The sequence below is a fragment of the Nematostella vectensis genome, chromosome 1 (genome assembly GCF_932526225.1).
Source record: "Nematostella vectensis chromosome 1, jaNemVect1.1, whole genome shotgun sequence".
Classification (NCBI taxonomy): Eukaryota; Metazoa; Cnidaria; class Anthozoa; order Actiniaria; family Edwardsiidae; genus Nematostella; species Nematostella vectensis.
Genome location: NC_064034.1, coordinates 8,974,538 through 9,000,686, shown reverse-complemented (window position 1 = coordinate 9,000,686; position 26,149 = coordinate 8,974,538). Strand labels below are relative to the sequence as shown.

Sequence of the window (26,149 nt, the reverse complement as noted above, 5' to 3'; positions counted from 1 at the left end):
CAAGTTGCAGACAATATAAGCTAAGCAAAAAGAATATAGGTAATAGGGGTTGCATTTTGTGTTTTTATTTTCGATTAGAAAATTCTCTTGTAACTGTAAAGTTAAAGGCCTATGGTACTATCTTTTGAGTCCGTTGCTAGGGAAATTTGTTTGTTTTATAAAAGCTTCTGTTTTATGTCAAATCTCTTGGAACTTTCAACATAAGTGTTTTAGACATAAATGTCACAAGTGATGACGTCATCTGACCCCTCCCATGGTCACGTGACATAAAAACGTGTTTGAGAAGCTACTGTTCAAATCTAACATAATTTTTTTTTGCAGAAATATTTTAACATTACTATTTTCTAAAACTTCACGCATCGGATTTGCGAAATTTTGATACCGCGAGAAATGGCGAATGTTTATGTTCTTCGAAAACCACATATTTGGTAATAACTTTTTTATTTCTTCAAAAATCAAAAATCCCATGCGCTAAGTTGTTAGGAATGGTGATATCAATGGTTTGAGTGAAAAAAATTTCACAATTGTTGTAAAATGTTCAAAATTAACGTGTTTTTCTCGCGCGGAAATGGCCGCCATCTATTTTTATTCTCGAAAAACATATAAAAATTGCATCTTCTAATACAAAATGTCGAAAATTTATTTTAATCTTTTGGGAAAAAAAAGAACAAAGAAAATTAGAACTGGAGTTTCGGAGAAAATAAAATTAAAAAAAGGACTCGACCGGGGATTGAACCCGGAGCTCTTGCTTACGAGTCAAAGGTGCTAACCACTGGGCCACGGAACCAAGTTGGAAGACGCGCGGCGATTTTTAGTCTATTAAACCGAATGTAGCGCTTTTCCATTTCGTAGCAACGGAGTTTCGTAACAACGAAATAGTACCATAGGCCCTTAATATAAAGTAAGTATATATAGTATATATAAGTTATTTGTAGTTTTGTTGAAAAAGTTGCTGTATCTTCGAGAAGACTAAATACACAAAATATAGACAAGAAAGGTCTTCTTTAGTAATAAATGACAGGATTATATTTGTCAGCCTTTATTAAATATCTCAACGCAGTCAATAAAGTATAGAGAGAACGAAGAATATCAAAGGATGTTGTTATGCTCAAATTGTTTGATTTAGACCACGAATTCTCAAAGCCAACTCTATAAACAAATGTATAAATCGAACAAACTAAGTGACATTGAAACAGTAATCTTTAATAGTTATACTCCTAAAAAACAGTTAAGACTATACTAGGAGTTGAAAAAGAAAATACAATATGTAAATACAAAAGAAAAATATAATAATAATAATTATCGGCCATCGGAAAAATAATTTAGGTTAAATTGAAAATGAAGCATAAATATATATTGCTTGTTAACTTACTGTTAATGTAAATGTTAAATAAAAATAAATATATCTTTTCATGCATATATATATCAATAGGTATTATTAATTGGTTTGGACTTTTAATAATAAACTGTCCTTGAACTTAGCTAACGAATCTGGGATTGTAGATAAATTTATACTGTTCCAAGTTCTTATAGTTCTTGGGTAAAATGAATATTTATAAGTGTCATTCAATGTTACAAGTTGATGGAAGGGCGCGCAGTTGGGTTGTCTTGAGACTCTTGTGATAGGTGTTACTTCGGGTGGAAAAGATATACCAACAAGGCCATTGTAGATTTTATAGAACATATGTGCTTGATTTAATTGCCTACGTTGTTCCAAGGATTCCCATCCTAGTGAGTTGATCATAGGAGAAACACTACTATAGCGTGAGTAATCATTGAAAACAAATCTTGCTGCACGTCGTTGAATCATCTCAATCTTGTTTATATTACATTGTGTATATGGATTCCATGCACTGGTGGCATATTCTAATTTAGGACGAACAAGTGTTCTATAGGCAGAGTCCTTTACTTCAGGAGAACAACCAGATAGAATGCGTTTCAAAAGGCCAAGGGTAGAATTTGCCTTTTTGCAGATGTTATCACAGTGTTCGTTCCATGATAGATTATCAGCGATGATTACACCTAAGTAGGGGGTAGAAGATGCTTGGGTTATACATTTTCCATCCATGGAGTAAGTAAACTTAACAGGTATTTTCTTTCGAGTAATTCCTAAATGATAACATTTAGAAACATTGAATTTAAGTTGCCAAGTTCTTGACCACACAGATAAACGATCGAGGTCTTGTTGTAAAGCTTGACAGTCCTGTAATGAAGCTACCTCTCTATATAATACACAGTCGTCTGCGAATAGACGAAGGTTAGATTGTATAGATGTTGAAATGTCATTAATAAACAATAGGAATAACACTGGGCCCAAAACAGAGCCCTGAGGCACGCCAGACACTACAGACTTGGATGAAGAAACAGTACCATTGACTGAAACACTTTGTTTACGGTTTGATACAAATGCTTTGATCCAATTGAGCATATTACCTCTGATTCCATAAAAATCAAGTTTAATGAGCAGTCGTTGGTGCGGGACGGAATCAAAGGCCTTTGAGAAGTCTAATAATAAAACATCAGTTTGGCCACGAAAATTAATAGTTTTTGCCCAGTCATGAATTGCAGAGATTAGTTGAGTTTCACAGGAAAATTTTTCCCTAAATCCATGTTGTTGGTTGATAAGGATATTATGAGATGACAAGTGTTTGGCCATATGGCTGAGAATGATGTGTTCCATTATTTTACAGCAAATAGAAGTTAATGAAATGGGTCGATAATTGGCTGGCTCAGATTTCAAACCCTTCTTGTGAATCGCTGTGATTAAAGCATTTGACCAATCAGATGGAATCTTGTTGCAGTCAAAAGATTGTTGAAAAATGAATGCTAGCCAATGTGATATTGATTGGGAAACTTCTTTCAGAACATTTGCAGGAATTTCGTCGGGCCCGCATGCCTTCTTGGGATTTAATTCAGATAATTGCTTACAGACTCCTTCAGCAGAAATGTGAAGATCTGGAATTGATGAATATGGTGAATTTCCAAGAACAGGTGTTGGTAGTTGTTCTTGTGTAAATACTGAGTGGAAAAAAGTATTAAGAGTTTCAGCTTTATGTGCGTCGGTCACAGAAACAGAGGAATCATTGTTCTTTAAAGGCGGGATGCCAATAGACTCTGATTTGCTACTAGACTACTACGTATTTCTGTCGTTAAATTCTTACTTACCGTGAGGAATATATGCCTGAATTTATAGAACGTGTCAGTATTTACGAATTTAACATTTTCATGGCGATTGCCAGTGGAATGGAAACCACTCAAGTGCACGCCAAAATTATAAGCCAATCGGAATTCAAGTAGATGGTATTTAAGCCAATCAAAACAGGGATATATGACTTTGATATGGCATCTTGACGTCAAACTGGTACGGTGTTTTAGCTTGAGCGATTGGTTTTGGAAAAAAAAAACACACGAAGAAACGAGCATTATAAAAGCACAACAATAAAAGAAAAATAACTGTGATGTTCTTAATACAAACCGTCGTTCAAAACTCACCTTGGCAGTGTTTTTTGTCGCTTGTGTGGTTGTGTTCGCTTTTTGTTGTAAACTGTGAACTTGTCGACTTTCTGCTAGCAAGAAACTCGTCGACACAAGTGAATTATTTTTTATAGCTGAAAACATACATCAATCCAAGGCCCTTTCTTCTCAGGATCTCCTTATAGATCACTATAGATATAGACGTGAAGGAATATTATTAGAATGGTAGTGTAGAGCCTCTAAGTAGTCCTCTTTTTGCTGCTTGAACGGACGGGATTCAAGAACACTCGGGTAGATTTTACTATCGGCTCGTACTTCAGACCAAACGGTTCCTCAAAGATTTCAGCCCATTTGAATCCGCATATTTTCTCATTAAATACTATTTTCAATCTGCCTTTTTTGCTGTGAACATACGAACTTTGATGGCTGTAAAAAATAAAAATACGTAAAAACGTAAGACCGAGGGGGCCTGGGAGTTGCGCGATTGACTGGATGGATGGATTGTGACACCACAGGATACCCGCGCGATGACCACAAAACCAAGTCGCATAGCTATACCATATTTCTATACCTTTGGAGCTCCGCGCGCGGCCTGCGGCCGCGCTGGCTCCGCTATTAAGAGATTAGCGATAATGAATGTTGTGGAGGCCAAATTATTCTGAGCTCACACAAAAGCTTATACTTTTTTGTCAACGAAATAACATCACTCACGTCATGATAATAAATGAAGGAATAATAGTAGGATCCGTTATCAAATTACCTCGAGGTCTATTTGAGAAGTTTATCTCATGTTGTTCATCACTGAGTTTGATCACCACACACAGAGTCCAGTCAGTCCCTGCGATCCTCTGCCAGTAGTAGGGGTTGACAACCTCCTGCACGTCGAGACCCTCATATTGGCTTGCGCCACGTGGCACGATTCGATTGGACGTCATCGACCTCACGTGACCGTCTGTTAGGCTGTCAATCAGACATGACAAGTTAAGGGTAGCGGTACATGTTCCTGGAGAGGATTTTGCGCGGTGTTCCCTGTTGCTACCTGTCCACCCAACCAGACTACTGTATATTAAATTAAATCTTATGGTTTCAGGGAGTGTACGGATATACTGTCAGGCGCAAATCCAGGAACAATTCTTACCTTGTGAAAAAAAGCTGAACACTGTCGCTTCAATTAACAGAATAAAACACATCTCATACTTAACGTTCTATCTCTGAACATTTTTACCTGTTTTCCTAAACAGGTGTAATCAGGTCTGGATCGGCGCCTGACAGTGCTTACTCAAGTGGGTCACCATGGCGCAGTTGTGTTCGTCTGCAAAATCACGCAGACTCCTGAATCTAAACCTAATTCAAGGCGTTCTGGACGTGTTGTGGAAAGTGTGGCACAACAGGGAAAAGAGGTTCTCGTCCCATATCCCGCCTAATGTCCATTTGCAGGAAACCCATTAAGAACCCCTGGGATATTCTTTGTTAACTTCATACTCCTCCACAATATAACACATCCATTGGTCAGCCAGAAGAAACAGAATATATTTGCAACAGCATATTTTCGCTAACCCCCAATCCTTCCTTTAGAAAAAGAGCTTAGACAAAATTCAAACGTCGTATTTTTGTATAATTCGAGCTCAATGTATAACACGACATTTGAACTTTGCCTCAGATACTCTTAAATATATCTAAGCAAAAATTCAAGCTTACCGAAGTTAACCAGACCTTATTTTGGGAAAACTTGTCATTTTTTGCTCTGTCGGAAAGAAATGTATTGCGTGGGACAACGACGAAGCACGATACTGAAATAGAAAAGCACACAAATGGCGAAGCTACGCCAGCCTGCTTCCCTCAACCAACGAATATAGACATAGACACCTTTATTCAAAATTAAATTAAGCATTGTCCGAGGGTATAGTCCATTTAGAGAGGCTAAAAGCTATCAACTGGAGCCCTGAATAATACCAGGTTTGGTGCTTATACGGGGTAGTCGCTTTTAAAAATCAGTGTCTTTCATCTATTGGAAGACAGCCAGTTTAGGCAGGAATACATACTTTATTCATCACCAACAAGGCAGAAGAAATCATTTTGGAGCGAAACTACCCTACAGCCCGTGGTTCTTTAACGCACAGTATCCCAATGAAGTGCAACACATATTTTTTTTCTTTTCTGAAATACCAACGGAAAGGTTACCTGTGAACTAAACCCACTGCACGAAATTCTTGAGACTGATGATATTTTCTGATATTTTCAGGTAACACATCTGCCAATCTTTCACCACCACAAGCTCCCCAGGGAAGTTCTATAGTTGTTGTAGACCGTGCTGTAACGGTATACCTTTTTTCCAATGTTATAACAATTACCTGGAAAACAAATATAAGGTGATAATGCTTCGATAATGATAAATGATGACGACAAAGACGATAGCTATATTTGACAACAGTTCTTGAAGAATTAAATCCCCATCCATGGACTTGCTTGTAAAGGATAAGCTGTCATAGTAGACCTGTAAAAATATAAATTAAAATGAGTGGCGTGGGTAGCTCAGTGTAAAAAATAATCCATAATTGTTCTGATTCACACTTTTTAAATCCTATTACATATCTAAAAACTAGAAGTTCTCGTGGAGAAGTGAAGTGCTCGAGCTCATTGATTGGCTGGTCATTCAATTGCAAGGGTTAAATCAATATTCTTTTAGATTTGTGTGGGGCACATTGTTCATAAGCCAGGTTTATGCAAGACCCCTCTTCTTTTGCAGCCACTGTCTTGGCTGATCACTAACCCTTTCATGGTTTCTCTGTTTGTTTTATAAGAGAAGCAGAACAAAAACAAATTGCTTGTAGTCTTATTTTATTAAACAAAAGAAATTATTTAATTGAAGCCATTGTACGTCTAGAAAAGGAAAGGTGAAGTCTGATAACCATAATAAACAAATTGATTAGCTGTGGAGGGGATGTGCAGTCATAGATATTATGGAAAGTAAGTATATTTTAAAAAAAGACTGCTTTTTGATGGTTGAGTGGGAGGGGCACAACCCGTGTGCCCACCCCGAGCTGCATGCCTGTACATACGCAGTAAGCTATTTGGGTCTAAGTGGTGGCCATGATAATAGCTACTGAAACGATTACTGCTCATGTAATATATAGATTTAGGCACTGCCTAAAATCGGAGCCAGCATTGGACACCTTCTGTGTTGACTGATTGAGGTATTTTTGGGGGATTTAGGATTCTGCTCTTTACTGAGATTTATTTATTGTACCAACCAAATGGATCTAGGCCTTATTCAATAATTTAAATTATGCAGTACATTAAAGTTAACAAACACAATTCCTGGTGTGAATATGGCTGTCAAAGTTGGCAAGAGTCTAATGGCAAATTCTTATGTCCCATCATAGAAGTTCCATTATAAATATATTTTTTTAATCAAAACAATACTCCGACAAGCTTTGCCCTTGTGCAGAATAGGTCATGGATGTAACAGCATTCCAAATATTTGAAATAATATATTTAGACTGTTAAGATGCCATTCTGTAATTTTTATGTATTGATTTAGTGGCGATCTCTCCTTCATTGGACCGAATATTCAGAAAAATGTCCGGAAATTAAAATCCAAAAATATACTCCTTTCATGCATTACATATTGGTGCACCCACCATTTACCATATAGTGGCCTTGTTGTTGGTGGCCTACTCCAAAATGAATGCAATGAAGAAAAAACAGATTGGTTTTGGAAGCATTTAATCCTAAAAAAAACATCCAAGGCATCACTGACAGTGCTAAAATGCTAACTTCTAATTTCAAACCAAACCCTTTCATTGATCTATGTATGGAGAGGAAGCAAAGAATATCAATTGACTAAAAAATAGTCGACGGGGGTGGAGATATAAAGGGAATTGACTCAACTTGAAAGGTTTGTTGAAAAAAATATAACAGTAATGAAAATAATTTGATTGAGCATTTCTTGACATTTCCCCTTTCCCATTATCTCAACCCTTTCATCACCACAGGCCTCTAAAGAGGCCATGTCTATGCTATCCAAGCTATTTGAACAGAATTCTATTATTGTAAAAAAACAAGGCTGTTGCTTGTGCTAAAGTTTAAGTATCTTGCCCTAAAAAACCCTTCCCTTAATAAAAGTTCCATTAATGTACATTTGTAAAGCTACATTCTGACAAGCTGTGTCCTCGCGAAGAACAAGTAATGGATGAAACAGGATTTCAAAGATAGAATATATAGTGTCAGTGTTCTATTTATAGCTAACAATACACCATACACTGTTAAGTAGATATAGAAATCTCATACTGTGCTTGCAAATGTAAAACCTTGAACATCATCAGAAACATTCATGTTTCTTTAAATAAATCCTATGGAATTGGAAGAGTTTTTATGAAAGGATCCTATGTAAGGCAATTGGAATAAACAGTTGCCTTTTATAAAATGGTCTAATGTGAAAAACGATATATAATGAGAGGTGCTGGAATGAGAAGAATTTTTGACAATAAGATAATTGTAGAAGTTTATGCTGTCCTCATAGCTCAGAGTGGTCTTTCATAACATCTTCTATTTTTTTTTTTTATAAAATCCGCCTTTTCTACACATCCATGGCACTGCTCATCAAAGTCATTCAGGATCTTCTTCAGCTGCTTCACCCTTAGTTTCTTCAAGTTTGTATTCTTGAGATCAATCTTTTGTTCTGAAAGAGAATGGCTATCAATGCTCATGTGGTCAGCTTTGTAAATTAGATTGAAGCTCATAAACGCCTGAAGGTGTCATTTATACTGCTTTATATATTTAGGATTTTATATCAAACAAAATTTAAGGTGATGGACTGGAGATAATGCGGAAGCATTATTGTTATTAGAGTAAATATATTTTCAGTTTTCATGTATAATTCCAGGCCTTCTTAAGTATACTGTAGGTATATTTATTACGCTACAGGTGGGATGTCCCCCACAACGGCAGAAAATCCACTTCCGGTCTGCAATAGACGTGCTATTTGTAGATAAAACTATAAAGCATAAGCGAATAAGATAAAAAGGCATTCTAGATCACTCTGGTATATCATAATTTACAATTGTTATGACATGCAGCCAACCTGTAGGCTTTGATCGTTTTTCCGGCACGAAAACCCCGAAAACACGGAGTTCGCATAACCCGGCAGCCATCTTGGATAATGCGCTCCGCAGAGGGAGGGGGAGAAGCGGGGCGATTATCCAATGTGGCGGCCAAACTATCAAAGCCTATCTAAGCCTACAGGTAGGCTTAATGACATGTTATGCTATTATATTGCATAACATTACATCACCAACAACAACCAACAAGAAATTCTATTACGTAGGCCAATTCACATGATACCACAGGACCAAATCAGATGCGACTTGCTGAAAAAAAAAATGCTTATTTACGTAATGCACAAGTCAATTGACAGCCCGGTCCCCCGACCCCCAGGACATACCGGGGAAGTAACGCTGTCATGCGGGGGATTTAACACCTATTTAACACCTGTAATCCACCGGGGGACAGGGGATTTAACAGAAGCCTTCAACCAGCCGGGAAAGGGGGCGGGGAATTAACGCTGAACTGGAAGTTGCGTCCTCAGTTTTTTTCCCGGCGTGTAAATAATTACCCTTAGTTAATGATTTATTTTTATTTACGTATCGTCTTTAATTACAACCTCGTGCTCATATCGCATCGTCAATCAACGGAGGACAGAGGTATGTGTATGATCGTCTCTATTTTGTAGTACACAGCTCAGAATATTTCCTTTTCTGGAAACACTTTTTTGTTTTGACATTCGAGGCATCAAAACATTGAAACAACCAATCACAGATCAATTTGTAAGATGACGTCATAACACCCGCTGGACCTAAGTAAAAAAACCATGGCGGCCATAGAGAGACGAGAATAAGAGCATTAAACAGTATCTTTCTGCTTTTTGGTAGGGTTTTAGAAACTTGAAAACTTGAAAGACTTGTAGAAAAGCCTTTGAGCGCAAAGATGTGGTAAAAATTTATATTTCGAATGGCTATATTCGGTGGGAAAGTCAGATTCCTATAGTCAATAAATGACGGCAAGGATGATGGTAATCACGATTGAATTACAGCTTGGAAGCGTAATTATACTGGAATTCAAAGGCACACTTAACGGTGGACAAGCAGGCATGGATTCATGACCCTGGAGTTGACTACTCAGTACTGAAAATGGTATTCGTTGCGTCCTCCGAAGCTCATAATGCATGCTTAAATAATACATGTCTTACGGTGTGTTGTGTTTAGTTTCAATAAGTTATAACTTATATGGGGAGAGGGGGGTGAATAGGGGTTTGTAAATCCGCCCATCCGCAACATTTTCCGGGCAAACCCGTGGATCCGCAGATATTTTTAGATCCGCATGATAAACATTAGCATCGATTGAAGTTCATTTAAAATCCGAAATTCGACCGTCAAAGCAGTCAAAATCCGAAATCCGTGCCCAAATTGTCAAGAGACCCGTGATCCGCCGTATTTCCAAAATCCGCCAATCCGCTGAAATAATTAACAAAATCCGTAATTCGTGAGCATTTCGGGGCAAAATCCGCCGATCCGCGAAACTATTCACCCCCCCCCCCCCCCCCCCTTATATGCAGCCCGTCCGAGTTTTCGGTCGATCATGAACATTCAGTATTCAAATTGCCTTGTGCAGGCGATGTTAAAAATTGAATGGGGGTCTAGAATTTTTCAAAGGTGGTTCAATTTATGAAAACTATTACAATAGCTTTGTGCTTAAAAAGGATTGGACCACAGAACCACACCTGGATCAGCCACTGCAAAAAATGACTTGACACAACAGTATTTCATATTTGTTTTAATGACTTAATAGTGGTATAAGCTTATATCATCTCATCTCCTACACACAAAAAGCATGTGGTACACAGAATATCAAATAAAACAAATAGAAGACACAGTTTGAATTTTTTTTGCTTGGCTTGTACCAACCAGCCCATCTTTTGTACAACTCTTAAATTTAAATATTTGACAATGTCCCTAGAACATGAATGGGCTATGACTTGATAGCCGAAAGGCTGAATGGGCTTAGGATTTATATGCCTTGAAGGTTAGAGGGATAATTGCCCAGGGGTGGGTTGGAAGGGGGGCAGTATTCAGTTATAAACATTATGGAATGGTCCAACAGAGCTCAAAATTTCATACACCCAAAAAGGATGGAAACTTGCCACCCCCAAAATACACAAGCCTGTTGGTAAAATGTTCAATCCCAAAGAAATGCAGTAAATGTTGTAAATGTTTTTACAGCATATGTATAATGCAATATGTCTTGAAAAAAAAATCATTTTCATGAGCTTATCATCCTTCTTCTAAACAATTTTACTCCAACAGAATTCTAATGATTTGAATTATTTCTGGTAGAAAATTTTCAGTCAGAGTAAATGGAAGAAAAGTGGAAACAATTTGTCCAATCATACAATTTTTACAATCAAGCACCATACATAAAAGTGATGTGAAATAATCATAGTTCCCCTTTCATTTCAAAAGCCCATTGAACCTTTTGAATGCACAATATGCTGTGTTTTATATTATGTTTTAGTGCGAACTAAAAAACCCAGAAGTATAAAACTTTGTTAGCTCTCGGGATTTAATACATAGAAACTTTTTAACCAACCTTCATCCATGCTCTTGGTTTATACTCGGATCATACTAGAAGTAGAAAACCCTTCCCTCACTAGAAAATGTTATTACTAGAAAACCTATTTTCAACAAGGGGTCCATGGACCAGGGGCAGGGCCGTAGCAGAGGCTGGGGTGCAAATCTCCATTAACGTTGAAAGCCATATAATCTCATACCATTTTTCCACCAAGCAGCGTTCTTTAAGCATTGTCTTTGTAAATACGAAGGGGCCCCCCCTATTTTCTTGACAGTGCTACAGAACTGGGGGGTCAGTTTGTAACCATACTTTCAAAAAGTGTAATAGTCAATAACACATAGCTTGAACAAATAAAACAAATATTCCAAAAAAAGAATAGTATGAGTTTTATCACTTTTTTTATCACTAAGAGTGGAATACAAAGCAGAAAATTCAATGATCTCTCTTTCCATCCTTATATATTTACTTATATTCATCTTCTTTGCCATGGTCAATATCTGAAATAACTTGTAACAATTATATTAAGAAAAGAGGAAGGGGGTTCTTTTCAATTTGATTTATAGAGTACAGTAGCATATTATTTATGATGGCCTTATTGCAGAGGAGCCAACTGAAACTAGCCTCACACACTAATTTTATTTTATTTTTACTCAATTTAGCTATTTAATAATAAACTTTGGCAGCGCTGTATAAGATTTCTGGTTTTAAAATCAGCCAGAAAAATTAAAAAGTGATAGCAATAAATACGGCTAGGCTAGCTACCAAACGAAGCAGTCCACTTGACAGTGGAAGGAGGGCCCTTGTTTCCTATACTTATGTCGGTGATGTCCAGAGCTCAACACGATATTGTTTAAAGAAACCGAACGCAGCAACTGGCGTCGCGTCCCATATAGAGACATACCGATTTCGAAAGCTACATAAGCCCTTATTCTCAGAATAATTTTTTCTAAGCCCACAAAAATTATTGTAGAGAGATCTTGTTGATTTTTCTACATGTGTTTGGGTTCGAAATCGGTCAAACATGGCGCTGCAGAGCTCCAATTCCCTTCGAATAAATACTCACCATCTTCCATATTTTTACTCCATCTCTTCGAAGCCTTGCACGAGATATCTAGGAAAGATGACCTAACACACTGGCTGCTCTAAAATTGTAAAAATCGCCGGGAAAAAGCTTTCAAAGCGAAAAATATATCTTTCCGGCGGTAAAAGGCGAAGGGCTTGAATGATGACGTCATAATCCATTTAGGCCGCCATATTTGTGTTTCCAGAAGAGGAAATATTCTGAGCTGGTATATTTTCACCTATAATTACAGTCAGCGCTATTGAATCGAACAATAATAGGTTACTTTAGTTAACCCCTTCACCCGCGCTTCAATCGTCTCATAATTTAGCATCTTTTGCACATATATTTGATTTAGTGTTAGCATAATTTATTGTAGTTATTTGGTACTTTTAATTCTTACTTTCAGTTTTTACGTAATCAGCGAATAAAGAATAATTGTCATCGACGGCTCGCATACCACAGTATCGATCGTTTGTTGATTTTAGTTGGAAAACGGTCCTCAATATTGGTATGCAATGCGGCCTAACAAGGGGCCAATCGACCTACGGGACCCCTAAGCCGCTACACGGCGTATTCAAATTATAATTTTTCAACAAAGATACTTGCTTGCAAATCTAAATCTCTGATAAAAACATAGTTTACTCTCTATCTATCGATGTCTGTTGATTTTTAACTTTGGGGTAGCCTGTGCTGAAAATACTAAAAAGGGCCCGAAAGCGGGTGTAGCATGCATACGCTTTTTCTCGACGAAGTTTAATTCACTGAACATGGCAGCTCAAAGGAAGGTATGGCTTTCGATGGTGGGACGTTATCGGAAAACACTGGGGCTATTGGGGGTTTTAACAGCGTTACAGGCCCCGGTGGCCGGGAAAGTAACGCACATTTCACACCACATGAATGTTAATTTCCCTGCTATGTCCCGGGGGTGCCGTGGTTTCAATTCACTCGTGCATAATACTCAAGAAGCACTTCGGGTTACGATAAACATATTCTCCGAGTGCAACCTTATTTGTAATAGGTGTATAAAAAAACGTTTTTGACGACTCATGTCAAAACGAGTGCGATTTGAGGATATTTTCTTGCGGCTGAGTGGAAACTTCTATTTACTACTGTATATACATTTTGAACTTTTTTAAAAAAATGGCTGCTGTCGTTTTCCTGTGAAAGCGCGCGGAAAACCTGTGATGTTCTAAAACGTTAGGTCATGGGCCTATTTTCTAGATGGCTGCCTGTTAAATCTTGGAAATTATCTACTTACACAAAAAATAAAAACAATGATTAAAGGGAACTTCCAAATATGGTATGTAGTGCCCTAATAAGGACTAGAAACTAGGGGAAAAAAGTTTTCAAAACAAGATTAACGGAGAAATATCAGACCGAGGCCTTGTACCTGTGTACGGCCCAAAGCCACAGGCCGAGGGCAGGCAGTGCAGAAAAGACAGAGGTCGGATATTTATTCGTAAAGACTGAGAAAGCGAGGTTTTAATAAGTCATTCATTATTTATGTCCCTGGCAATAAAGGAATTTACGACGAGAAAACAAATCAACCTTCGCTTTCGTGGGAATATCGATCAACTTTACCGAAAGGTGTCAAAAAAGCGGGAAAACAAGAAACGCTCGAGCGCGGCCAACTAGCTTGTTTACCGAAAAGTCGTACTTATAATAAACAAGAAAGCGTGCAAGATAAGGGAAGACTAAGGCTCACCCCAACCACACCCCCTCCAGATAAGCTTTTCTAGCTGAAGACTGCGACCTTCTTACTGAAAATATTGCGATAGCAAACTGTACAGCTACAAAGCGTCTTTTATGCATCTATATTGCAGTCCATCGATTCACTGATAACCTGGATTGTATTCACCAGGGGGAAGGTACTGTGGATTATAGGCTGGGTAGGGGGGAGCTGCTTGTTGGTTGTAAGGGGGGTAAGGGGCGTTAGCATTCACTGTAGGCGGAGCTACACCGGGCTTAAAATCCACCGCTGGCTGTATTGGTGGTGCTGATGACGCATCTGCTGGTTTTGGTCGGGCGCTTGGCTTCTTTTTATGGATCTTTTTGTATAATACAACTCCAACAATGATTGCAATCAGCACAATGATGACTGCAATGATTATTCCAGCGATCGCCCCACCGGACAGTCCAGAGCTACCACTGCTCTTATTGCCATCACTCGTACTCTTACAGTAATTGCCCTCGCCAGCTCCAGGCGATTTTGCTCCTGAATAAAAGATATATCGATAGACATCACAAAACTACATATATTAGAAGACGAATTCATTAAAACTTCAATAATATAAAAACATATTACTACTTGAAAAAAACATTTCTACATCAACGAAAATATTTTATAACATCAATGAAAACATGTAATAGCAAACATGAAAACATGTCTACAATGATACATCAATATAAAAATATGGCTGAATCAAAACATCAATATGAAAACATGCCTACATCAATATGAAAACACGTCTACATTAATACATCGATATGAAAGCATGCGACTTCAAATATGACTACATCAATAAGTACATCAATATGAAAACATGCCAACATCAATCACTAATATGAAAACATCTCTACAATCAATGCATCAATGCCTTCATTAATAAACCAATATTTTAATATTTATATGTTTTTATATTCTAAAATGCTCTAATAAGAACATTATTTCGTCTACACGAAATACATCAATAATGAGAACATGTCCGATTTCGATTGAAATGGAGTATCAAAGTAAGTGTCTGTGACATACCCTTGGTTCCCGCGAAGCACTCGTCAATAGGGCTGCAGAATGGATTAGAAAGAGATGCTCCGTCGCCGTCCCGAACACACCAGCTGCACCCCACCACGCCCTCACACGCACCCTCCGTGGTCTTCTCGCTGCATTTTGGGTCATAGCACTTCTGGAGGTCTCTCGGAACACAAGCTTGTTTCTCCTCTGATGTCAGTAACGCCTCGGCAGGGACAGCGCAAATTGAGACGCTTGAAATAAAAAATTAGTAATTGGTTTTAGCTAAAGCAATCCAATAAGTGGCCAGTCATTAAGGCGCCGGTGGTGGGAAAATCGATCGATAGACCAAAGGAAAATTATATCCAATATCAATTGAATTGGCGATTGCAATCAGTCGGTCGGTTAGTCGAATGGTCGGTTGGTTAGTCATTAGTTAGTCAAACAAAAGAATTAGATAAACGGTATGTAACACGGGTGGTATTATTTCAGTCCTTACTTGGAGGGAGGATACTCGCTGTCGCAGTAGTTAAAGTCAAGTGTGGAGGAGCAGGGGCACTGGCAGTCTGGTGAGATATATGAACACGTCCTCTCCTTATCACTGCTGCATGAACACAACGCCCCATTGCTATAACAAGACCCAGTCTTCCGGACCAAACCTGCAAAAAAGGGATACATTTTAGATACTATTATCACTATAAGAGCACAAACTCAACTTGGAACACAAGAGCCTGTCTTGACTCGAAAATGCAATTCCACTATTGATAATTTTAGACTAGTGAGTGTCTAGTGAGAATTGGTAATGTGAACGAAATTGGCTTGATATGGAAGATGTGCCATTTCAGTGTACATAATGAAACTTACATTTGTGGCATTAATTGTGGCACCAAAAAAAAAAAAAATAAAAGCCTTCCGAAAAGGAGACTCGATTTTCCAGCAAGTTTTTGTGAGCCCGCAATTTTTCTAAATCTGAAAACTGGCTGAGTTGATAGCTGCCTTCTCACCCTTATCTTCAATCTAATAATCCTAATGGATCAAGCCTGCGACTTTTGAAGTAAACAAAACATGAATCAAAACTCGATAAAAATTACACCCGACGATAAACCAGCAAGACAGATTGTACATTGGTCTGATATCTCACTGTACAGACATGGCACTCGGTTGATAGTCGGTGATACGGTGATAAAGAAAATGTTTGTCAATTAAGTGTGCACTTGAAAATATGAAACTCCGGAAGAGTTAAAGCCAGCAAGAAAATCATACCTAAGAACGCGTTGCTGCCGCTTATAGGAAATATGTTGTAATTGGCTGAACAACTCAAATATGTTGCAGTGTAGTCAACTCCGGTAGTGACGCGAACATCATAGAAGTTCACAGTCTTTATGCTCGCCATGTTGCGACAATGTTTACGTTCAAGAAGACCTCTTTGGATCATGTCTTGTGCCACCAGCTTCTCCTTGTCGGTCACGTGAGCGAGATTCAAGTCACGTGCGGTTATAGATGACGTCATAAAGGTGTCGTGATAAATCAGGAATCCGCTTCTGTCCATCACAAAACAAGTGTAGCTCGAACTTTTACAGAGCGGGTACGTGTCTCCCAAAATTCTAAAAAGTAACATGGTGTTAATCGTATGAAGGGTACTCAGAAAAAGAACTAGAACTTTTCCGAAATATGTCGTAAGCAGTAACATCTTTTGTTGTTTAAGCTATAGTTATTGGTTGTATGGCTCAACAAAGACAATTACACCTTCATAAAACGGAGAAGCATTAATTCCCCTCTTTCAAATTTAAAAATATATATTTTTCGTTCAAAATTTCTTTTTCAAAATTGAAGTTTCAAAGCAATCTTCTAAAGCCAGCCCATAATTATATCTTAAAAATTAGCTTTAAGATATAATTGAGGGCTTCAAACGCAACTTACTTCTTAAAGTAGGGAAGGGGAAAATCTGCTCCCATGACAGCAATGACGTCATCTGCTGTGGCATGCTGATTTTCCCTTACTTTGAAGATAGTTTGAGCCGCTGTTATCACCAAACCTGCGCCAGCAGCATCTACGTAAGGTTTTGATAAGGCCAACTTGTCGATGTTGCTTTGGGCGGAGATATACCTATGATTTTCATTTGAGATGGCCATTAGAAAACTTGTAAGAGTTATAAGGTAACCCTCTATAAATAAATGCTATTTCATTGTATTGTATTGTGTTGTGTTGTGTTGTGTTGTGTTGTTTTGTGTTGTGTTGTGTTGTGTTGTGTTGTGTTGCACCAAAAAGCCATATTTTTGGTGGGCAAAATAGATGGAATTTGGCCACCTATTTCGCCGAGCAAAATTTACGGGTTATACGGCTTACACTACTATAAAAGGTTAAGAACTAGTCCATCAGGGATACATATGTATTTTCTAGTTACCATGGGCGAGTAGTAGCGTCAAAATTCTTCGGAAGAGCTGCCCCTGGCATCATCCTAAATACGCCATCGCGTGTACCAATATACCTCCACACAACATACTGCGACAAACCCGTGTTGCTTTTTCCCCAAATCGTCTCTGCCATCTGCGTCACATACACAGTGTTACGGATCGATTCCTTGAACTTTTCGCTTGTGCCGCCATCAAAGTATTTCACATATTCTGCGACTGTCTTGTCGGTCTCTTCATTTCCGAGGTATTCATACGGGTTCTTGAATGCTTGAGGGCCAAATTTGACTATGGCTTTATCTATAAAAATAGAGAAGATTTTAAGCCTGTTTTTCTCATGTCTTGTTGCAAATGCTCAAGCTGAGAGATATCTAAATAAATCCACCCCAAATTTGTACTCTACTGCGTGAAGGAGTCTTTATTTTATATCTGAAATAGGTAACTGAACTTCAACTTAAACCTTAATATTGAAGAAACAAAAATCAATAAAAAAAAATTAAATTGAAGACTTGCCTTTAACTCCATAGCGACTAAAGTACTGGCATGTAGTGGTAGGAAGGCTGAGGTCAAGTCGATGATACACAAACTTGAAACCTGACAAAAAACAACACACGGTCCCCATACTATTTACACCGGGATTGATCGAATATGAAACTTCGTGCGCTCTCACCTTCGGGTTTTTTCACAGCGTCTGTGATGTAGTTCTTAACGTCTTTTTTAACCACAATGCCTAGCGTGAAGTTTGTATTGGGTATCGGCTTCCAGTAGTACATAGAAGGGATAGCTTTTGTTGTGACGCCGTCGTAAATTGAGCCACCGCGCGCAAGGAACCGGGATGAGGTGAGGAACAGAGATCCTGGTGTTTGGCTGAGGGAAGTAAAACCTCAGTTCTTGAACAATTATAAGCATGATAGCATTTCTTTAATTTGAATAAAAAGTTTCGTTTGAAATAAAGGCTCTTCATCTTTCGTATTGTTTTTTTCTAGGATTTCTAGAGGGGAGGTCAATTTTTTATTTAAGTTCCCATAAATTTCTTCTAAACTTGCAGTCTGAAGGGTAAACGCAAGCATTCCTACAGTAGACTCCCTAGATTCGTCACTGTGCTAATTCTCGATGTCTTTAAGGGATAGTACCTTTTGATTCCCGAGAAAATAATATCTGAGAAGTTCCCCTCTGGCTCTAGGTCCCGTATGTCCAAAAAGAACGGCGCTTGATAAGGATCTGACGGCTTGGGGAGAAGAGGGTGCATCATGGTACGACCCGAACTGTCCGCCACAAACGCGTACGAGGCCTGGCCTTGATTGAAGTATGTGACGTCAGCGAGAAGCTCGGACATCACCACGTCAGTGCCGGCAACGCCAATAAACTTTCCTTGGTGATAACAGGGGAAAGTTATGCTGGTCAAAAGGCCTGAAAGACACATGAAGACGCCATTAACGCACCATCTTAGTCTAGTGTAACTCTGGTGGAGCCAGGATTAGTATCAAGAAAGCTAGTGCAAAAATGGTTGAAAGGCTGTCAATCATTATGATCACGTGTGGAGCAAGCCATGTGCACTAACGCAGCCAGCATGTAGTGTATTACCACCGTCAGTAGTAACCATGTAAACCTTACGTCACGGCACGGCAGTCCAAGTAACTCAATTGGCACACCCACGTAAGAAGGTCGCCCCTCGTACACCCATTGTTTAAACCCTTATCTTGACGAAGCTTTCTGGGATGTTAGTGTTTAATAAAGGACTTTTCCTTTGCTAGCATACATAAGGAGTGACTTTGTAAGGCTCCATAAGAATGAGATTAAAGGATTTACAAAATGTAGCAAGGATTGATTCCATGTCATGAAGCTTAGTTCCCTAAAAAAGCCATTACATAGTAATAATGGAAAGGCATATGCATATATCTATTGACGGTATAAGGGACGGACTATGATGGTTGACATGATTTCGAGACACCTAGATGTCAATAGCCCAAATAAACTTCGCTATGGTGGTTGGTAGGCTTGTGAGATACCTAAACATGTTAGTAGCTTAGTGCCAACTGTAACAGGAAAAGACTGAGATGTTAGTAGCGGCCGACAACAAATAAACGCTCCGTGGTAATAAAAAAGGAAGGCTATGTAGTAGCGGCACGCAAAGGTGTCAATATAGCGGCTTAATGCTGATAAACTTTTTGGAAGGTAACGGAGAAAAGATGCCAATCTGAAACCGAAAGGAAATGGTTGTCAAAAATACAGCAAAATACTAACCTAGTCCCAAAGTATCTACGTATGGAACCGAGAAAATTGGTTTGTCGTCTTCCTTCCTTGAGAACGCAGAGTAGTAGGTAGCCATACGGTTACGGAGGTTAGACACGTCTGTTACAGGGGTGTATCTTCCAACCTACAAAAAAAGCATAGCTTAAAACCCCGGGGGAGACTTTCCAGAAAAGTAGACGGGGGTGCTCGAACTATCTTTTAGGGTATAAAATTCTTACCAACTGCTATCTCTTAGGGGTTGTTTTAGGATTTCTCCGATTCTGCTATCTTTTAGGGTTTTTTTACGCCGGGGGAGGATTTTTCCGATTCTGGGTGTCTCACGCTAAATGGTGGCCCAGTCGCTCGAATAGTATTTTACAATAAACCACAAGTCAACTGATCGGTTAATACTTTCGACTTTTTTGTCGGTAACATAACAATACAGGATCCATCAGCCAATTAAAACGAGCATTTTTTTTTTAATGCTATCTCTCAGGGTTAAAAATTCCTAAGGTCAAGCGGCTCATCCGAATACGACGAAAGTCACCGTATATATCTTTAAAAGAGGGATAGCAACTATAATGCAAGCACCGCCTTGTTTAGTTTGCAATATTGCGCATATGAGCTTCTGTGCACCAAATATAAGGAGGAAGTACATTCCTGAGGAATAATTAGTGAAGCTTTAGTTACCTGGACTAATTTGCGGGCACTTCGAGCAACTGCTAAAAGGTGTCGGGACACATCTCTGAGGGCCGTTGTTAGGGAAACTTCGAAACGCTATAAATCCGCTAAACATTTGTGAAATAGAATAAATTTAGGCATAGCATCAGTGTTTATGATGAATATCTAGATTTTGATGATTCTATAAAATATACAGCTGTTGTATCTGCAATGTTGATGTTTCTGTGTATCATTATTTGTGAGGGTGCCTACAGAGATGTGCATACAGAAAATGCGTTCTGGATTTTTCTTTTTCTTTTTCCACTCTTATTTGAATTATTTCTTGAATACTAAATATCGGAAAATCGAAAGGCAAACCTGAAGTAGAATTATTGGTTTATAAAGAGCTGCAACAAAATTCTCGAAAACAGAAAATGTGCTTCCAGTACTATCTCTAAGGGGTATAAAAATTGCTATTGACTACACCTAAAGTGATATCCCTTGGGTTAAAATTGATTTTGCGAACGATCACCCAGTCTGTTATTATAATAGCCCCCCCCCCTCCCCCATGAGCCCAGATAATAGCTAGCCACCAGAGTTACTCACCGCGCCCCCTTGAGCCAGGATAATAGCTAGCCACCAGGGTTACTCACCGCGCCCCCTTGAGCCCAGATAATAGCCAGCCACCAGAGTTACTCAACGCGCCCCCTTGAGCCCGGATAAGTTACTCACCGCGCGCCCTTGAGCCCAGATAATAGCCAGCCACCAGAGTTACTCACCGCGCCCCCTTGAGTCCGGATAATAGCTAGCCACCAGGGTTACTCACCGCGCCCCCTTGAGCCCAGATAATAGCTAGCCACCAGGGTTACTCACCGCGCCCCCTTGAGCCCGGATAATAGCTAGCCACCAGGGTTACTCACCCCGCTCCCTTGAGCCCGGATAATAGCTAGCCACCAGGGTTACTCACCGCGCCCCCTTGAGCCCGGATAATAGCTAGCCACCAGGGTTACTCACCGCGCGCCCTTGAGCCCAGATAATAGCCAGCCACCAGAGTTACTCACCGCGCCCCCTTGAGTCCGGATAATAGCTAGCCACCAGAGTTACTCACCGCGCCCCCTCGAGCCCAGATAATAGCCAGCCACCAGAGTTACTCACCGCGCCCCCTTGAGCCCGGATAATAGCTAGCCACCAGGGTTACTCACCCCGCTCCCTTGAGCCCGGATAATAGCTAGCCACCAGGGTTACTCACCGCGCCCCCTCGAGCCCAGATAATAGCTAGCCACCAGGGTTACTCACCGCGCGCCCTTGAGCCCAGATAACAGCCAGCCACCAGAGTTACTCACCGCGCCCCCTTGAGTCCGGATAATAGCTAGCCACCAGAGTTACTCACCGCGCCCCCTCGAGCCCAGATAATAGCCAGCCACCAGAGTTACTCACCGCGCCCCCTTGAGCCCGGATAATAGCTAGCCACCAGGGTTACTCACCGCGCCCCCTTGAGCCCAGATAATAGCTATCCACCAGGGTTACTCACCGCGCCCCCTTGAGCCCGGATAATAGCTAGCCACCAGGGTTACTCACCGCGCCCCCTTGAGCCCAGATAATAGCCAGCCACCAGAGTTACTCACCGCGCCCCCTTGAGCCCGGATAATAGCCAGCCACCAGAGTTACTCACCGCGCCCCCTTGAGTCCGGATAATAGCTAGCCACCAGGGTTACTCACCGCGCCCCCGTCTAGTGTTTGCTCTGCCAGACTCTGCAATAAATCTACCCCAGCAGGACTAATACCACCGCCCATACCAAACGTCAAGATGTCTGCCTTGGTGGACAAGCCCTGGTTGCGCGTCTTCACGGTGTTTAGTATGGTCCCAGGGTCATCATTAGGCGCCCCGTCCGTCATGAAGAGTATCACGGGTCGTCTTGTGGTATTTTTTTCTTTGTAGTACTTGTCCAAGATGTCAAAGGCAGCGTTAAATGCAATGGCGTACATTGTACCACCTTAGTAAGATAAAATGATGGCTGGTTTGTCATTAATCTAGTTATTCGTTCGGGGTACCTGGGTACGCGCCTGCTACTAATATAGATAGATTATAACTGTTTGATAAACGCAGTGGCTATATGCCCGACAGTCGGGAAAGGTCCTTAATGGAATAAATGCCCGACAGTTTTCAATTTATAAAAGAAATAACCAAGTAAATTGTCGACCTAGTGATTTCACAGTATTCCATATTTCTTGAGAAAGGTCAAGCAAATCTGAGTTGAGCTTTGTTGTCGGTATTGAATGTATTCCGTCGTCTATGTACACCATAACATCGTAATTTTAACCCATTGACAGAAACCTTATTGACATTTATAATTCTCACCGCTGGCATACTCTCCATCCAAAAACTTCTTCAGGATGTCTATGTTGACAGGGGACGCTTTTGCCAGGCTGGATTCGAAGCACTTCTCATCCTTAGCGTCACCACTGGTCACTTTGACTCGCCGGACACCAGACTCGAAAGCGAGAAATGCTACCTGCAAAGAACTCAATATAACTAATCGGAACATGACGATAGATTCGAATAGCGCACCCCTCCTCCCCCTTCCTTGGCAGCCAAAATGTGGGTCATTTCTTATAATGGAATCTTCAAACACCATGTACTATGCTTTTTTCATATGATTCATATGACTGCGCACCCCCCCCCCCCCCCAGCCAATCCTGGGTACGCGCCTGAATAGTATAGGCTGTGGGCATAGTCTTTTTTTGAGAGGGTCAATTTGCTATTTTTCCTTGTTCAAGTTGAAATTTGTATAAGAACCTGAGCTAATATTTGGCCGAAGAGAAATTGCTATCACCTAGATTAAAAGGCGATTAAAATCAGTAGGATGCCCTCACCCTGTCACGTGGATTCAGCGTGTCTAGTACAGTCTTGGCAGCCTCTTTAGCGATCGGCAACCGAGAGCCACCCATTGATCCACTGTAATCCACTACAAGAATCACGTCCTTGGGCTGCGGACTCGCCGCCTCCACGTACCAGGGTCTGTAGCGTGGGTCATACGAAGAGCAGCTTGATGAGTCTCTTATCATTGGGTAGTTGGTGTACAATCCTTCTTCTGAGCCAAAGTACTGCCATGTCAGTGTCGGGTTGTTCTCAATGTTCTGTTTCATGGTTTGGAGGACATTATCTTGTAGTTGTTTGGGATTAGAAGATGCAGCACCGGAGATGATCACGCACATTTCATCCAAATTTACTTTAGTTCTGAACCTTGAGTCGTATTTCAGCCATCTAGTGTCTGCTTTGCAGCATTCTGTGCGACTTGTGACGGTGGCTGACTTTGCGTAAGATACTTCCACCGCATCCTTAATCTTTCTCGCTATCGTAACCTTTGTCTGTAGTTTGTTAGCGAACCGTGTAGCAAGGTCATTCAGTATACTGTTTCCATCAAGGTCCAGGCTCTTGAATGTCAGCTTGTCATAGTATCCCTGTTAACATTATAAACGTATTATAAATAATTTGTCAACCATTCGTACCTTGAATGTAAAAACTTGATGGAATAACGCTTCATGCAGCTCTGGTATCCATGATCGACTGGAAGTTTTTTTATTTGAAGTATTTAAAATGGGAAGGGAAACCCATTCAATGCATTCATGTTTTGTACCACACTTTTACAGATGGAATGCCAGTTTCAAGCAATTTATGAAAAAAACTAAATTATTTCATGAGTGCGAAGTAGGAATCCTTTTTTTATTTGGTTAAAACCTCATTTTTTAGGAATTTTACAAAACACCTTACTAGTTTCAGAATTCCCGCTTTTTGCGCTCTCGATTTGACGGAGCCGGTAAACACTAATTATCACTAATTACCATAACCTTTTACGTTTACGTTTACTGATTACCCCACAAAGGCATAGCCATTGCCAACCTTTTGTGAAATAGGTGTATGTGGCAAATACATGCTACGTATATTTCTGTTTCGCAAGATACGTCATATTAAAAATGTAAGCCTCTGAACAAAAACATTCTCCATTTGTAAATGGCAAACAAGATCTTTGCTCAACTGCATCAAGTGCATCGAATTTTAATGTAAAACTACGTCGTGTCAGAAATTATTTTTATCCGCATAACTAGATTATGGAACTTTTTCTCTTAGTTAACTAAATCTGACTAACTTCAACTCTATAAGTTCGTTTAAATCTGCCACATACTAGAATATTACTGACGACGCAGACACTCTTGGGATTCATAAAGGGACCAAATGCCATGTCCATGTGACAGCATTTTAAACACGAACGGGTGCAGCTTTAGTGAAAACTATTACACCTTTTCTTGTTCAATAACGGGAAAGAGACGTTATCGTGTATTCAGATTGTACGTTCATCAACATAAGCTACTGATTGTCCAAACGTGTAACTGAATTCCCATTGCACGTAAAAGAATGTTCGTTCCATTGGAATTAAAATGTCCAATTCATTACTGTTTCTCTGTTGATGCCAATGAATGTTCACGAATATTTAATTATTGTTATTAATAGTCGAGTGCCGCTATAATGATTCACAATTCGTGTGATATTGATAAGCGTACGATGTAACTTTTGGCACAAATAAATGTCCCTTTCCCGTTATTGAACAGCAACAGGTGTACTACTATATTTTTAGACGGTTAGAATACTAACTTCGGTATGACAGATAATAGTCTCACAAATGCTCCAGGTTTAAAGTCTTTACTAAAAATTTTTTTGATGAGAAATTCACATCTTTAATCGACAAGCGTATACTCTGCTTTCATTTACAGTTCTTTTCATCTTTTACATTTTTCTTGTGTCGTTCCCCTCTTCCATAGCTTATTTACAAGCAAATATATCACCTCTACACACATTTGCATGGCGGTTAGAGATTCGATTGGTTGAAATGACAGATTATGATTGAAACACGCTTTCCAAAAGTTTTAGAAACAATCAGTAAAAAACAGTAAATTTCCAAGATCGAAAAAAAGTATGTTAATGCTTAAACGTTTACCTGCATTTCGCTTGTTCCTAAGCCATTGATCGCCAATTCTGCCAGTTTTTTTGCTAGCTCTCCTGGCGCTGTTTGTAAAGTCGTCGAGGTATCTTTGATGAGGTACAACATCAGGAGAACACCAAGAATAACTTTAATTCGTGTTTCCTTCATATTGGAGTGAACAAAACAGCTTGATCTCTGCTATTAGAATCACTGGCACATCGTGGTATGTGTTAATGAGTCTTTTTTTTAGAAAAGCGTAGCGGAACAAGCAAAAACAAACTCTACTAGACTCAAGTTGGTCATGCGCGCTGAGCTCTTGGGCATGGAATACTACTGGGAGAGAGTGAAATGTCGCACGTAAGTCGTTTTTTCCCGGGATATTTATAACTAAATACGTAGTTTCAAGGATGTTCTAGAATTCAAAATCCTTCACTTGCCGCCTAGAAAATACGCTTATAATATGCTATCTAAATTGAGGAATTGTTGCATTGAATTAATAGTTATTTCGGATTACACCATTATAATAATATACCCCTGTGTATCAGACCTGACGAGTAATAATTTCCCGGCAGATTTTCCTAAAAAGCTCTCCAGGTTGGGAAATTATTTACCTTCGGTGTTTTTTTACATTACAGTACCAGGACTAGACAGTCGAAGTCTATTTTTGTTCATGGGAGATTTTCTCACTAGGTCAGAGTGAAATTGTCTCAGAATTGTACCAGGAGGGAAAGGAAAACTCTGCCAGCTCTGCCAAGGGGGGGGGGGGGGGGGGGGTTAGGATGGTGATGGGAGGCTAACTGTTATATATTGGCATGGGCTCCCTGTGTTGTATAACCTTATTTGGAATGCCTCGTGGGCTTGTCGGAGGTGGTTCAGAATAAAATGGAGTTCTGTTGTTGAAACGAGCTGTGTATTTCTTGATTTCTTGTGATGTTTTACCCCCGAAAACACAAGTAGCCCAGGCTCACTGCGAGTG

At 39.8% G+C, this 26,149-nt stretch overlaps 2 protein-coding genes across 4 annotated transcripts in view; both read right to left on the bottom strand.

Annotated features, from left to right (window-relative positions):
• Nucleotides 1-7,739: 7,739 nt before the first annotated feature.
• Nucleotides 7,740-26,149, bottom strand: part of LOC5520440 (mesencephalic astrocyte-derived neurotrophic factor homolog) — a 47,836-nt gene continuing 29,426 nt past the window's right edge. The window contains exon 4 of the mRNA XM_048724020.1: nt 7,740-8,155. Coding sequence (XP_048579977.1) covers nt 7,998-8,155 — 158 coding nt within the window. The 3' untranslated portion in view covers nt 7,740-7,997. The remainder of the gene's footprint in view (nt 8,156-26,149) is intronic.
• LOC125556684 (VWFA and cache domain-containing protein 1-like) lies at nt 12,509-25,375 on the bottom strand. Of its 3 annotated transcripts, none has more exons than XM_048723958.1 (14): nt 25,189-25,375; nt 23,069-23,656; nt 22,554-22,707; nt 21,914-22,188; nt 19,547-19,679; nt 18,436-18,712; nt 17,973-18,169; nt 17,816-17,896; nt 17,296-17,602; nt 16,812-16,997; nt 16,155-16,495; nt 15,391-15,550; nt 14,916-15,145; nt 12,509-14,378 (listed from the first exon to the last, which is right to left on the bottom strand). In XM_048723958.1, exons 1-14 carry the CDS (start codon nt 25,339-25,341, stop codon nt 13,996-13,998), a joined length of 3,465 nt encoding a protein of 1,154 aa, XP_048579915.1. In that variant the 5' UTR covers nt 25,342-25,375; the 3' UTR covers nt 12,509-13,995. The 3 variants fall into 3 exon arrangements, with proteins under 3 accessions (XP_048579915.1, XP_048579926.1, XP_048579937.1); XM_048723969.1 differs by having other exon boundaries at nt 17,380-17,602; XM_048723980.1 differs by having other exon boundaries at nt 17,395-17,602.